At 41.0% G+C, this 16,036-nt stretch overlaps 1 protein-coding gene across 1 annotated transcript in view; it reads left to right on the forward strand.

Annotated features, from left to right (window-relative positions):
* Positions 1-10,931: 10,931 nt before the first annotated feature.
* Positions 10,932-16,036, forward strand: part of LEMD3 (LEM domain containing 3) — a 62,490-nt gene continuing 57,385 nt past the window's right edge. Inside the window, exon 1 of the mRNA XM_019640565.1 lies at positions 10,932-13,286. Coding sequence (XP_019496110.1) covers positions 11,747-13,286 — 1,540 coding nt within the window. The 5' untranslated portion in view covers positions 10,932-11,746. The remainder of the gene's footprint in view (positions 13,287-16,036) is intronic.

Here is a 16,036-nt window from a genome sequence, read left to right on the forward strand (position 1 = left end):
TGAGGAAATAGTTTCCAGACTTCCATTCTGGTCATCCTTCTCTATGAGGCTTAGTTCTTTGCATCCTTCTTAAAATGTGGCACCAAGATGTGCACATAATGATCCAACTTTTGTGTAACCAGTGAAGTTTACTCCATGCATCCTCAGTCACTGCAGCCCAGGACTGCATTAGCTTTTTTTTGGCAGCCATATCATAACATTGGATCACATTCTGTTTGCAGTAAACAAAAATTCCCACTCTTCACCCGGAAACTGATGTTAATTCAAATCTATTCATCCCTGCACTTGTGCAGTTGGTGTTTTGAAACTACCTAAGGATTGACCAAAAGTTATCTTCTTTTATAGAATGTGATTTTATTTTGTTCAGAGAAATTTGCATCAATGCCTGTAATTGCTCAGTTTTGTTACTACAGCAACGCTATTAGTTATTACTATTTTTTCAGGCATTACATTTTCCATCATCAGCTTGTCCCCCTTGTCTCCCAAATGGTGTGCAACGCAAAAGTGGTTTGTTTGTTTTTTTTGTCCTGCTGAGATTATTTTGTTAGATAATTTATATATTTCTTCTGATATGACTAATTGTAGAAAGACAAGTTAAATAGGATTCAGAAGACCTGGGTCCTGTCCCATTTACTAGCTCTGTAATCTTGTAGAAGAAAATGAAACTCTATGCTTCAATTTTATCACCTATATAAAATGAGAATGGTGATAACTTACATCTGCTATTTAATAGGGTTATCTTAAAAAGTTCAGCAAAATCATGGAAGTACTAAATCAAAGGAGTATTGATATAAAACAAGGAAAATGGCCAGAGACCCTAAATTGAGTTCAGACAAGTTTCTCAAATCCTGCTACTTTTTTCCTTGAAAATATAGCTCCATATTTAAAGAACTGATCCGGAAGTTGTGACATCTGGGTTCTAAGCTCAATTTCCTCAATAACTAGTTGAGACACCTTGGGCAAATCATATAACTTGATAGGCTTCATTTTCTTAACCTAAAACACAATAGGATTTGCTTACATACTTTCTAAGATCGCTGTCAGCTTTTTGAATTTTTAAAATTCAAATTTAAAATTCATGCTGGCCCACACTCAAGAGGAACACAAATCTTATTTGCACATTTGTCTTCATCGGGATACATGTCTGATGGCTTTTATAATGATTAAGATACTCATACTGCCCTTCAAATAGAAGCAGAGGTGCAGTACCTGTAAATGCTAAAGCATTTTAAATAAGTCCTAAAACACCAAGCAGAAACCAACCAGGTTTAGCTCGAGTAACTAAAGAACCACTTGCTCTAAACTAGAAAAAATTTGCTACTTACTGAATATGAGTTTTTTAACTCAGATCCCTGCCCAAACCCGCAGCTACTAAAGACTAACAATAATGCATTTCACTTAAAAAGACATAGTTCATCTTTTTATATGAGGCTTAAAAGACGCAGATATTAGCAATCAGTTATTTCTTTCTGTTAGAAAAAAATGCACCCCATGGACTTTCACACAAAAATATTAAATATTAAGATTCTGAGAAGAGCCCTTAAGCTAATATGCACAATAGAAAAGAATGACAGATTGGAACATTGATTCAAATTCTGTTTATGAAGCTCTTTTTTATTTGAAAACAATGATTAAACATGGATTAAACAAATGATTAAACATTTAAGATGATTAAGATAAAATTAATATTATATTATTTGTAATCCCACTAGTGTAATGCAACATTTAAAAAATTTTTATTACTTCTTAATTTAGGCACATACGAGCATTTGAGTTCCTTAACTGTCAGGGAATAAACAGCTATAGGTCTTCATATGAAGAGTCTGTATCCACAGGGAGAGTACATGATGCAGGGGAATCTTCAGAAATTTGGCTCAGCAGCTTCCAGGACATCACTCGCCCTTGGTTTCCCTCAATCTCTCGCCAGCTTGTTTTCAGTCTACCTTGCAGGGCCCTTGTTATCTTCTCTATCCCTGAAGGTTGGAGTACTTCAGGGCTCATTTCTCATGTCTTTTCTCCTTTCTAGCCTGCTAATTTCCGTGGCTTTAAATTTTATCTATCTCCTGCTGATACTCACACTTAAAAATTTAGCTCAGGGCTTCCCCTTTGAACTCCAGACTCACTTATCCATCTGCTTACCAGTCTTCTTGACTTGGAAGTACCAAACATAACAGATCCAAATGAATCTCTTCACTCCTCCCAAAACGTAGAGTATTCCCAGGCTGCTATATCTCAGTAAATATCAACTCCTTTCTCTGGATACTCGGCCCCAAAACTTAGGAGTCATTTTTGACTCCCTCCTCTCATATCCAACATCCAACTTGTAAGCAAATCCTGCTTAGCTCAACCTTTAAAATATATTCAGAATCCAAATGCTTCTCACTTCCTCCCACTACCACTCCATTCCAAATCGTAATCCTTTTCACCTGATTGTTGCAATAGCCTCCTACCTGGCTCTTTCTCCCCGTTTCCCCTCCCAAAGTCTACTATCAGCATAACAGGTCTTAACAGTCAATTAGGTCACGTTGCTCTGCTCCTGAAAACCCTCTAATGGCTTCCGGTCTCACGCAGATGAAACCCAAAGTTCTCCAAGACCTGCACTCCTCAACTGCTGCTCAGATGGCATCTCACCTGGCTCATGCCCCATCCCCACTTCCTACACCTGCTACACTGCCCTCCCTTCTGTCCTAAGCATGACCCCACCTGGCACATTCCCACTCCTGGTTTTTGCCGTTCTTCCTGAGCTACCCACCTGGTTACTTCCTCCCCTCCTTCAGATGCCTTCTCCAATGTCACTTTATCAGAAAGTTCTTCCTAACCACCTGTAAAAAACAATATCATCTACCTGTCACCTTTACTTTCTATCCCATTTACCTTGATTTGTTTTTCTTCTTAGCTCCTATCACTAACTGACATACGAGTATTACACTACTTGTTTAATGTCTATCTTAAGCTAAAATGTAAGCTCTATGATGTCTATTTTGTTCATGGTAGTATCCCCATCACCTAGAACAATGTTTGGTCCACAGTAAGCACTCAATAAATACTGATGAACAAATCAATGAACAAACCAGGTAGTTTTAATCAGAAATGTGACAAAATATACCTGAGCAACTGAAAAGTAAACATGCCATTTATTAATTGGATACAGCGAAAGTGATTGAACTCATTTTCAATCATGTGTCTGACTCTCACATATAAAATGTTGAACAAAAATGTAAGTTGCTGAAGAATGAATATATATATATATATGTAATATATAAAATTTAAAAATAACAAACATGTTTTATATAAATACCAAATTCAGATGACAAAATGGTGGTTATTTGAGGGTGGGTAGTATCAGCACAGATGTTCATGATATTACTCTAACTTTTTGTATGTTAAAACAAAAAAAATCAGTTATGACTAATTAGTCATATTATTAGACTTTGAAAGTTTCTTGAAGGGACAAAGGAGAGAATCTTTATATCTTATAGATAATACAACCAAATAAAATTCCTATTACACACCACTGTTTTCCTTCAAAAACCTTCTGTACTACTAGGCATCAGGTATTTATTTACCTTTAAAAAAAACCCAAAACTTTTTATTTTGGAAATTTTCAAACATGTAAAAAATGTAGAGAGCTTAGTATATTAAACCCCTTTGTATTGGGACTTCTGCTTCTTGTCAAAATGGAATAATAGGGACTAGATTTACCCTCTAACTTGAAACAACTGAAAATAAACTGAAACAACAGTGTCCTGACAGTGGACATGAGGCAATGAAAGACAGTAATCCCACAGAAAATGGAAACCAATGAGGTGAGCCTAAGAGTGCCCCAGCTTAGTCTGGAGAGAAGTTTCAGGTCTTATAGCTGGGAGGGGAACCCAAGAGGCATTACTGCTCATGTGGACCTGCTCTTCAGGGACCAAATGAACAATGAAAAGACACCATTCAGAAATGTTTCTCTGATGCGGCTGAAAATGTTCTCATTGAGAGGCAAGCAGCAGAGGTCAAGTGCAAATTCTGTCATGAAGGTGGGAGAGGAAGTTCTTTATCCCATCAACAAAAACTAACAGTGGCCTTCTCCCCCTGCTGTGCTTTCTGTCTATGGGTAAGCTTCTGGGAAGAACAGACAGGAAACATCAAAGGATACATAAACCAAAGTCTGAAAGTATAAAACACAAACCTGATGATCCTCTATGCCTTTTTCTTACAGGGTTCTCTTACTTTAAATAACAGGGCATTTAAAGAAAGGATTGCATTGAAAGAATGAGTAATTGTGAACTGAGGGGTTGTGACCTCTTTGTTTACACCATTGCTTATATGATGTGGGACAGGAAAACATTGGTATTAAAATGCCTTTTGCTGCTTAAGGAAACCAAATCTGTAGAACAGCCTGGGCCAGGAGCCTCTTTGCAGGTATATTCCTTAAACTTCAACTTAGACTAGCATTTCTCTCCTTTTTTTTTTAGATAATCCTACAGGAGTCCTACCCCTAACGTATTCCTTCTTTGTGTGTCACCGTAAAGTCTTCCCAATGTTATTTTGTGACATGTGGTATCACTTTACTATTCATGCAACATGTTCAACAAGCTAGGAGCTGGGAGGGATGCAAATTTCAGTAAGACACAGACCCTTATCTCAAGGAACATAGAGTATAGAGGGAGAAATAAACAAAGCAAGTATATAAACAATTGTAATAAATACTATAAGAAAGGGCTTTCAGAAAGTTTTAGATTTGTAAAGGATCTTCATGATGAAGTATTCTTACTTCCTCATTTTAGAGATGAATAAAGTAAACAAAGGTTAAATGACTCACTCTGTGCAGTACAATCTACTCACTGAGGCTGCATGTTGGGCTAGAAAGAACAGTGAACTTAGGGTCCTAACTAGCTTGCACAAAGGACAAATGACTGAACCTTCAGGAACTTTATTTTTCTCATCCTGGGATAATAATGTTTGCCTGTTAGGGTTGGTGTAAAGATCAAATGAAAAACTGAAAAGGTTTTGTAGACTATGTGGCAATACAAACATGTAAAATATTGCTACAATTATTGAATTGCAGAACTGGGACTGAACTCAAATCCCCTATGAGACCTTTGTCTATCATGTATGAATGTGAAGTATACAATTTATTAATTCGTCTTCTTGCATCATTAGAGCGAAACTGAGGGTCCTTATTGACTTTTATTGACTTTGATCGTATATATATATATATATATATATATATATATTTTTTTTTTTTTTTAGAGTTTATTGGGGAATTGGGGAAGGGGAACAGACAAGTTGCTGTCCTTTTTGTTTTTCAGTCTAGTTGTGGAGGATGTCACTTCACTGGCCCATGTTGGTATTGTCATTGCACTCTTCCTGGGTGAGGCAGTCGCTCACCGGCCACTGGACGACCGCTCACGGAGGCTCTTGGCAGCTCATGAAAGCTCACACCGGCTGCTGGCCAGCCCCACTGCAGCCTACGCCGTCACCGGCGACTCACGGCAGCCCAGCTCCAGGTTGAGCTGTTATTCACCATCTTAGCTGTACAGGGCGCAGCGTCACAGGCCCATGTGGGATCCAAACCGGGGCCCTGCTGCTCAGAGCTGGCATCCCAAGCCAACTCCTAACCAACATGCGACTCGGCCGGCCCATATTGTTTTAAATCCTAGCTCTAGAAATCATCTCTCTCTCTTTGCCCCTGAGAAAACTAGCCTTTCCCCTGGATAACCAGCAACCCCCGAGGCAGCAGAAGACAGTGATCTGGACCTGACTAATAGTCACAAGGTCCGGACATCTGGGAGGCTGAAGATAACATCTTGACGTAAGTTATGTTTCAGCTTCTGAGCCCTAAGGTGGAACAACCCCCTGGCTACTTTCCCATGAGACTGGACAGAGGGATTCTGGAAAAGACCTTAGAGCTGTCTTCGAGATCTAAAGAAATGATTCATTACCCTTACCTCACCTCTGGCCAATCAGCTCCCAACACGACACTGCACCACTAGCCCATGGTCTCTTGTAATTTTGCCCTATATACCTGTAACCTAAATGCCATCGGGGAACCCAGTCTTTGAGTGCTAGCTCACCTATGTCTCCAGGCTTGGTGCTATTTCCTTAAATAAACCTTTACTTTCTTTACTGCAAACTCCTGTTTGTGTCTCCTTTGGCTTTGATGCATGTAGACAAAATGAACCCCTTGAGTTCAGTAATAGGAGTAGAATATAATTATCAATTATACATATGTTGTTTACTTGAATCGGATGATTCAAGTAAATCTGATATTCTTTACCTGTTTGAGTTATATACAGAAAAATAAAACAGATGCTCTTACTGTGAAACTTTTTGGCTGATTCTCACAGTAACATAGGATAAGAATTTTGTCCAACAATTCTCAATTCTATGTTACATTTTCAGACTGTTTATCCTGGCTTCTTCTTTAGAAGCGGTGTTAGTGTTGAGTAAAAGTTAGCAATTAAAAAGTAAAATAGGGGCCGGCCGAATGGCACGTTGGTTAAGAGCTGGCTTGGGATACCAGAGGGCCCTGGTTCGGATCCCACATATGAGGGCCAGTGACACTGCCCTCTACAGCTAAGATGCTGAACAACAGCTCAACCTGGAGCTGGGTTGCCGTGAGTCACCGGCGACGGCATAGGCTCCAGCCCTGCTGCAGTGGGTTGCCATGGGCTACTGTGTGTAGCCAGCAGCCAGCGTGAGCGGCCAGCAGCCTCCGTGAGCGGCCGTCCAGAAGCTGGCGACTGATCTGCCTCACCCAGGAAGAGCACAATGATGGTGCCAACATGGGCCAGTGAAGCAACGTCCTCCACAACTAGACTGAAGAACAAAAGGGCAGCAACTTGTCTGTTCCCCTTCCCCCCGATTTCTCAGCGCTATTCCCATCCCCCAATTCCCCAATACAAAAATCTTTTAAAAATAAATAAATAAATAAAATAAACATCAGGAATCTTGTAGATCAAAATTAGTGAATTCTCCTTGAGGCACATTAAGAGAAGTAATAACATCATTATAATATTGTGTTACTGCTTTTTTTTTTGGTATCTCCTAACTCAAATCTATTTCTCTCCATCATTCTCACTGATTCCAAGTCTCCTAATGGTCTCCTTGCAAATTGTTATAATCAGTTTTATACTTCTGAGTTTTTCCAGTTGCTGCATATAGCAACAAAACTAAGAAATAGGATAACTGTAAAAGCTTTTGTGTTCTTCCTCACTCCATTAGAGACTCCTTCCTCTTTATGGTGGGTGAGAAAAGAGGGAACTAAGTTTATTTTTACACATTTTACTGTATAATTTAAGAAAGGTTTTCAAGAAGTGGTATGCTATAGTGGAAAGAAAATGGTATTTGGATTCCGAGATCATGGGTTTCAGTTTCCCATCTGTCTCTTTTGTGACTTGAATCATGTAACTTTTATAGTCTCAGTTTCTCCATCTGTAAAAGATAAAAACTAATAAAACCTACCCTTTGGGTTGTCAGAGGAATTATACGGTATTCACAAAATAATTAAAATGCAGCTAAAAAGATGCATATCATATTAGGAAGATAAAATAAAATTAAAACCCTTTTTAAAAAGTAAAGCACATCAAAATAAAGTTAAAAAATTTAGGTGGAGTCAGCAATGGGATTAATTTATAAAATATAAATATATGTGATGGAGCCCAAAACACTTTCTGTGGTTGGGTCACAAATCTCAGTGTGAACTTTTTAGCAATTGTCTCAAAGTCACCAACAATGGCCAGTCACCAATAATATCCATCTATAAGGTAAAAAACAAATTAATAGTTTTGTGATTCCTCAATAAGCTAAAGATAGAATTACATGATCTGTAATACCTAGGTACATAGCCACAAGAATTGAAAACAGGTATTCAGATACTTGTACACCAATGTTCATAGAGGCATTCATTGTTCACAATAATCAAAAGGTGGAAATAACCAAAATATCTATCAATGGATGATTGAATAAACAAAATAGTATATCTATACTATGAAATACTATTCAACCATAAAAAGAATTAAGTATGATACATGCTGTAACATGGATAAACCTGGGAAACATTATGCTAAGTGGAAAAGTCAGATACAAAAGGTTACATATTGTATGATTCCATTTATATGAAATAACCAGAATAGTTAAATCCATAGAAATAGAAAGTAGATCAGGGGTTACCAGGGGCTGGAGAGAGGGAAAAAATAGGGAATGACTGCTTAATGGGTACAGGCTCTCCTTTGGGAGTGATAAAAATATTTGGAAGTAGAAAGAGATGATGGCTGCACACCATTATAAATGTACTAAATACCACTGATTGTGCACTTTAAAATGGTTAATTTTATGTTATGTGAATTTCACTTCGATGAATAATAAAACAAAAACAAAAACAAATGAGTTGTCTGGAGAAGTGCAACTATTTCTAATACTGAAAGTAGAAAGCACATTTTCTAAGGAAATGAACCCTCAGCAATATCTTTATTTGAATACACGGTTGGGTTTTTTTTTAATTAAATTTATTGGGGTGGCAATTGTTAGTAAAGTTACATAGGTTTCAGGTGTACAATTCTGTAATACATCACCTATATATTACATTGTGTGCGCACCACCCAGAGTCAGTTCTCCTTCCATCACCATATATTTGACCCCCTTTACCCTCTTCTACATGGTTGGGTTTCACATCATTCTTTAAAAGTTCCTTCAGTATAAGCTGATGTCATGACTATAAAGGGCAACATGGAGAAAGGTATTTCACTGGGAATCAGGGTGAGTTCCATGTTAGTAATGTAGACCAAGCTATACTGGTTTCTGATAAGCAGGCTTAAGGCAGAGATAAAATGAACAATATCTACAGGAAGATATGGACTGCCTATCCTTCTGGAATCCATCATAAATGTTTCCCTTAGTCAAATTTTTGCAAGCAGGAGTGAGTTTGAGATTGCATTCCCTATCAAGTTATATGGTTGCAGTCTGCCAATGCCTCGTGCTTTAAAAGTTAGCCAATCTGTAAGCATGAGTAAGATCCACTGGTAAATGAGAATGTTGGAAGTGAGTAGTGTCAATGCTGAGACAGTGAAGGTTTTCCTGAGAAAGTATCAGATTTGCTCAAACATCCAAACAAAGGGTAATTATTACCCCTTATAGTTTTGGGCAATAAATCATGCCTTCAGTATCTTCAGAGGAAAGGTTTCTTGTAGGCTAAATGAGATCATGTATATGAAAGCTCTTTGTAAAATGTAAAGTTCATATCAATTATAGTTTTCATTGTTACTAATATCTGGCAATAATAATACCATGTAAACAACACATTTGAACAGCATTTTCACACACGGAATTCATTATCACTCTCAACACTTATGGAATACTAATTGTGTGCCAAAAAGGGCAGGCAATATTTATCAACATTTTAGAATAAAGAATAAATTGAGGTTCAGAGAGCCTAAGATTTGTCAGATAACTTGGAGACTTGAGACCTTTGGTTCCTAGTTCATTCCAAGCCTTGCTGCCTGCCCTCAAGGGCTAAAATGACCAAGGATTACGGCTGCCAAAGCCCTTTATCTTCATTAACTATTAAATGTGATTATTTAACTCCTTGGGCAACATTTCACCATTTCTATTTCTGTCTGCAGCATTTTCTTTTAATTGCTGTTACATGGAGTTCTCAGGCACAATGCTATCAAACACACACACACACACACACACACACACAATGCTTGGCTTTACGTTATTGGCTAACATTTATTGAGTGTACACTGTGTTAGGCGTGATGCTAAGCATTATGGAGACATCTTCTTATTTAATCCTTAAAGTAACCTTCTGAGGAAGGTTTATCATCTCTCTTTTGTTTATACAGAAACTAAGGCTCAGAAAGATTACACAATTTGATCAAAGCCACAGGCAGAAATGTAGTCTTATAATCCTTGTAGGAGGATATTGAAAAGTTCATGAAAATCAGAGGCTGAACCAATAGAGTTCTATGATTCCTACCTGAAGAGCCAGTAGGGTGTGGAACAAATGTTGAACTAAGAATAAAAGTAAGAGACAGGGCTGGGTCCATATCCAGTTTTGTTTAACTCCAAAGCTCACAGCTTAACCACTCTGGTATACTGAGACACAGGTCTGGTAAGTTTGTAATAATTTGATTCCCCACCCAGACAATTATAGTAATAAATTCTGGGTCATTACTGTCATAGTGGTTAAAATTTACTGTGTCAAAGTGCTAACAGTCATAGATTTGGGAACATTTGTAAATTTTACAGTCTCCTGATAAAGAACAAGAAGGTGCCCTTCCACATAAAAGGTTTTTTTGGTTTGTTTGTTTTCTTTTTTAAGATGGCAAGCTTTTGCCAAGAGAAGTCAAACAAAAGTTCAGGTTACTGAGTATCACTCTTCAGTTGGATTCGGTTTGTTGAAAAGCTAGTTTCTGACGTTTAACTTTTTTCTGTACAGATGTGTATAATGTAATAAGGTAAAGTAATTCTTTCAACCAAAAATTATTATAGGGAATCAGATATTGTGCTAAGTGCTACTGTGTAGCTACGAGGGTTTAAATACTCAACAAGTGTCAGCTCGGCCAGGGTTTAAGAGAAGCAATCTTTACCAAATTGGGCAAATTTCCCTCTCTGGGATTCATTTCCTATTTTGTAAATGAGAGGGTTGGATATCGAGGTTTTAATTGTTTCTGGTTTTTGACTGTGTGAAAGTTTCTCCTCCTCATCTGCCACTATTCCCACGTCAAAATATTCATCTCATGTTCTAGCTTTGCCATTTATTCATTATTTCAACAAATGTTTATTGAATTTCTAGAGTCAGGCACCATAGGGCTGAAGTTACAAGTAATAGAAGTGACTTCTGTTCATTGCGCTTACAGTCCAAAGGGATAAGACAATAAACAATTAAATAAGAAACATAATTTTAAAAACAAATGCATAAAAATAGTCGTTAACAATTAATAAATAGATAACCATAGATTGGAAAGGTACCAAGAAGGAAATAAGTAGGATGGTGTTTTATGTTGTTGTTTTTTTTTTTTGTCATAGAATGAAGCAAATGGTATACTGAGCTCTCTCAATTACAAAAATGACTTATCGAGATCATCAGATTTTAAAAGGGAAAAAAGTATACTACCTACAGCCAACCAAGGAATAAATAGCCACTGCTCTTGAAGAAAATGGTATTGTGACTGGTCTAATCCTTAGAATGGAGGAGAGGCTTCTCAAAAAGAGCAGCGAGTGAATCTCACTTTTTTTTTTCTTATTATTAGTTAAGTCAAGCGTAAAGACAAAGCGCAAAGAGAGAACCTGGAGTCAGGCAGGAAAATTGCCAATCTAGTCTGGCCATCGGGATTTCTTTTAGTCTTGCTAGGCTTTCCCCGGCAGCGGGCATCTGGATGGGAAGAAAACTAACGCCGTGAACTTCAAGGCAGATTTCAATTACTGGCCGGTGGCCGAAACCTGGGAAGAGGAGGTCAAGGTGTGGTTTAGCAAGAGGCAGCACTTGGAAGGTCAGGGCTAGAACAGCGGGAAAAAGTCAGAAGAAGGTGGGGGACAGTGTGCTGGCACCTCAAGGTGAGCGCGTAGAAAAAGTCTGCCGCGGAGTCGCGCGCCGCTCAGGTGGCCCTTTCCCGCTCAGGTGAGCTCCTCCCGCGCCTCCCATTGGCCCAGGCTTCCGTGGCGCTGGGAGGGCGACGCAGCCCGGTCTAGTTCAGGGTCTAGGGCGGCGCGTCACTTCCGGTAGCGCGGAGCTTGTAAAACACCCTGGAGAGAAAATGGCGGCGGCAGCGGCTTCGGCGCCTCAGCAGCTCTCGGATGAGGAGCTTTTCTCTCAGCTCCGCCGTTACGGCCTGTCTCCTGGCCCCGTGACGGAGAGCACCCGCCCGGTCTACCTCAAGAAGCTGAAGAAGCTTCGAGAGGAAGAGCAGCAGCAGCACCGGTCCGGGGGCCGCGGCAACAAGACGCGGAACAGTAATAACAATAACACGGCAGCCGCCACGGTCGCCGCGGCGGGGTCGGCGGCAGCGGCGACGGCCGTGGGGATGGGGGTCCGGCCGGTCTCGGGAGACCTCTCCTACTTACGGACTCCGGGAGGCCTCAGCCGAATGTCGGCCTCTGGCCCGGAGAGCCCCTTGGGAGGGCCCGGGGGCGCCTCGGCCGCCCCCACGGCTGGCAGCAAAGTGCTGCTGGGCTTCAGCTCGGACGAGTCGGACGTGGAGGCCAGTCCCCGGGATCAGGCCGGCGGCGGCGGCGGCGGCGGGAGGAAAGACCGGGCTTCGCTCCAGTACCGCGGGCTCAAACCGCCGTCGGCGCCCCTGGCCGCCAGCGAGGTGACTTACAGCACCTCGGCCGAGCGAAGAAAGCCCCACTCGTGGTGGGGGGCCAGGAGGCCGGCGGCTGCGGAGCTGCAGACCCCGTCGGGAAGAGATGGAGCGGCTGAGGACGAGGACGAGGAGGGAGAAGACGGGGAGGACAGGGACCCGGAGGCCGAGGAGCCGCTGTGGTCGAGCCGGACCGTGAATGGCAGCCGGCTTCTCTCCTACAGCTGCCGGGAAAACTATTCGGACTCGGAGGAAGAGGAGGACGGCGACGTGGCCTCCGGCAGGCAGGTATTAAAGGATGACTCCTTTTCCCGGCATCGGCCCAGACGGAGCCACAGTAAGCCTCTCCCTCCGCTGACTGCGAAATCGGCCGGCGGCCGCCTGGAGCCCTCGGTGCAGGGAGGGGGAGGAATCGCGATGAATGACAGGGCGGCGGCCGCAGGGAGTCTAGACAGGAGCCTAAACCTCGAAGAGTCGGTGGTGACGGCGGCGGAGCAAGGAGGAGGGTGTGATCCGCTGGACTCCAGCCCCACGCCTAGATACCGTGTGAACGCCAAGAAACTGGCCCCGCTCCTGCCGCCGCCGCTCACTGACATGGACTCAACCTTGGATTCGTCCACTGGCGCCCTTCTTAAAACCAATAATCATGTCGGCGGTGGGGCCTTCAGCGTGGACTCCCCCAGGATTTTTTCCAACAGCCTGCCTCCCGGTGTGGCGGTGTCCGCTTCTGGTTCACTCAGGATCAATCACTCCAATCATACGGGCTCCAATCATACCTACCTGAAAAACACATACAACAAACCGAAGCTTTCCGAACCCGAGGAGGAACTTCTCCAGCAGTTTAAACGGGAGGAGGTGTCCCCAACCGGGGGTTTCAGTGCCCACTACTTGTCAATGTTTCTCTTAACTGCTGCTTGCTTGTTTTTCCTAATATTGGGACTGACTTACCTAGGAATGAGAGGGACGGGCGTATCCGAGGATGGAGGACTCAGCAGTAAGTATTAAATCCCCTGGGTGAGGTAACAAAGGGAATGTTGTTAGTGATTTGCTCCAACTGCACTTGGCGTTTTACATGAGGTGACCTCTGTCTGCAAGAACGTGGTTTAATAGTGAAAGGCAACAGATTGAGTGCGTTCATGTCATCTTTAAGAAAGAACATTATTACCGTTATCAGAATGATCATCCCATGGCTGATTTTTATAAAAATCTGGATGATGTATTGGGAAAAATCAAGACATCTTATAAAAGATGAAAATATTACAAGCCCGTTGGTAAAATGCATTTATGTGTGTGACTTGAATTTTCTTTAGCCTTAAATAACTATATGTAAGATGTCAATTGCTCAACTATTTTGAAGTATTTTGATTGTTAAGGGGCATCATAAATTCACTGCTTTTTTCAAATAGTTTGTGATTCCGAAAGACAACGTAAGATCCGTTGAAATTCTGGTTAAATATTTTGTAGTATTAAGTATACATGTCGGTAGTTCTGTAATTTTTAAAAAGTGAATGAATTTTAACCAATGACATCCTGATAAATGTAGTTTTAAAAAGTGAATGAATATGGAAAGCAGGAAGGCACACTTCTAAATGAACTTCCCAGCCCAAAGCATCTCCCCTGTCACTAGTGAAAAAAAGACCTTGCTGGAATTTGCAGTTGGATTTATCTTGTTTGGTTTCCAGACCCTGCCATTTACTTGTAAATGACTGTAGGGAGGTATGTTCATCCATTCATTAAGCTAACATCATCTGTGTTGAGCACTCAGGATACAGCGTGGTAAGTCAAAGTATTCCTATCCTTCAACACAAGAAGATGAATACAGATCATCTTATGTTTTTTGAAAGAAGTAAGGACAGAGTAATTGGTATATGCAACTTTAGAGTTGGTAAGAGTAGGTACTATTTGAAGTGAGGCCTGGAGCAGGAGGAGGAGACAGCTTTGAAGGGAGATAAGGGCATTCTGGGTAGAGATTATAAGAGGAAAAGCCTTGAGTTGAGCAAGAGCCTTCTTGTAGGTTAGAGTGCTTGGAGCACTTTGAGCCAGCAGGAGTGAGCAAGAGTTTAAGCTTCCCTTTTCTAATCTGTAGAATGATGCTAATATTGATTAGAATGATGCCTGTGAAGATTTAAAAAAAATAAATTAAGTGCATGGTGTACTGCTGAATACATAATTTTTTAGTTTAGGCCTCTTTCTCCATCCTTCCTCAAACTTCCTCGCATTTTCATCAAACATGTATTCACTGTGTCATGATTTGTATTTATAAAACTGGCTTACTAGTATTAGTTTTATTTCAACATAGTGGACAATGCAGTTAGATAAAGAGTAGGAGTGAAAATAGTGTAAGCTTTGATTTGAATGTAGCCAATTCAAAGATAGTCAAATAATAATTACTTATACTATATTGCTTAAATAGAGGGCTTAGAAGAGGACTGAAATACAGCACTCCCTTTAATTGTTACCCTGGGAGCAAGAGTGATTGATGTATTGTGTCCTGTCCCAGATACTTGGGAGAAAAAAGAAATAAAGTCACACTAGAAGTTAAAGTAGTAAAGTTCACATAAATTAAATGACATTACTTTTCAGCAGTATTTAATCTGCATCTGTTTGTTTCTGTAACAACAACACCAGCTCTATGACCTGGACCTTTTCTAAGAGCTAAGTGCTTTACACATATTAACTCACTGAATTTTTCCAACAGTGCACAAAGGCAGATGGTGTTTATCCTCATTTTATAGATGAGGACAGTGAGACTCAAGGAAGCTAAGAAATGTACCCACACTTGAACAGCTAGTGAGTGACAGGACTAAGATTTTGTTTCAAAAATTTTTTCAACTATAACACCCATATTCTTTTTTTTTCTTTGTTTTTATAATGCCCATATTCTTAACACTACTTTGGGTGTTGTTTGTAGAGAGCTTTCTAAGTAAGAGGGTATTTTTATTTTATTAGGATTAAGAAAATAACTGAATATTTGGTAAGATTTCATACAGAATTCCTGATGAGCACAGTTGTCAATTAAGGTGACTGTCACATGTTTCTCCTCACTAAGAAAAATGACTAATATTTTCTTAGGTACTAAAATTTCAAATGAAATAGAAAGGGATAGGACTGCTAGGGGCTTGGTACCCTCATCACCTCCACCAATGCGGAAGAAAGGAAATTATAAAGTGTTTTGTTTTTTTTTAAAAAAGATTTTATTGGGGAGTTGGGGGAGGGAAACAGTACTGGGGAATCAGGGGAAGGGGAACAGACAAGTTGCTGTTGTTTTTTGTTCTTCAATCTAGTGGTGGAGGACGTTGCTTCACTGGCCCAAGTTGGCACCATCATTGTGCTCTTCCCTGGTGAGGCAGATCAGTCACCGGCTTCTGGTCGGCCGCTCACCGCGGCTGCTGGCCGCTCACGCTGGCTGCTGGCCGCTCACGCTGGCTGCTGGCTACACACGGTAGTCCATGGCAACCCACTGCAGCAGGGGCTGCAGGCTATGCCTTCCAGGCGACTCATGGCAGCCCAGCTCCAGGTTGAGCTGTTGTTCAGCATCTTAGCTGTGGAGGGCAGTGTCACTGGCCCTCATATGTGGGATCCGAACTGGGGCCCTCTGGTGTCCCAAGCCAGCTCTTAACCAACTGAGCCACTCGGCTGGCCTCTGTGCTTCATTTTTCTGTATTGAATGGAAGTAATAATTTCTGTTGTCTATGGAGTTGTTATTAGGATCAAATGAGGTAGTTCGTTAAACGAACAAAGTGG

This window comes from Hipposideros armiger, unplaced genomic scaffold (genome assembly GCF_001890085.2).
Source record: "Hipposideros armiger isolate ML-2016 unplaced genomic scaffold, ASM189008v1 scaffold_51, whole genome shotgun sequence".
In the NCBI taxonomy this organism is placed as follows: domain Eukaryota; kingdom Metazoa; phylum Chordata; class Mammalia; order Chiroptera; family Hipposideridae; genus Hipposideros; species Hipposideros armiger.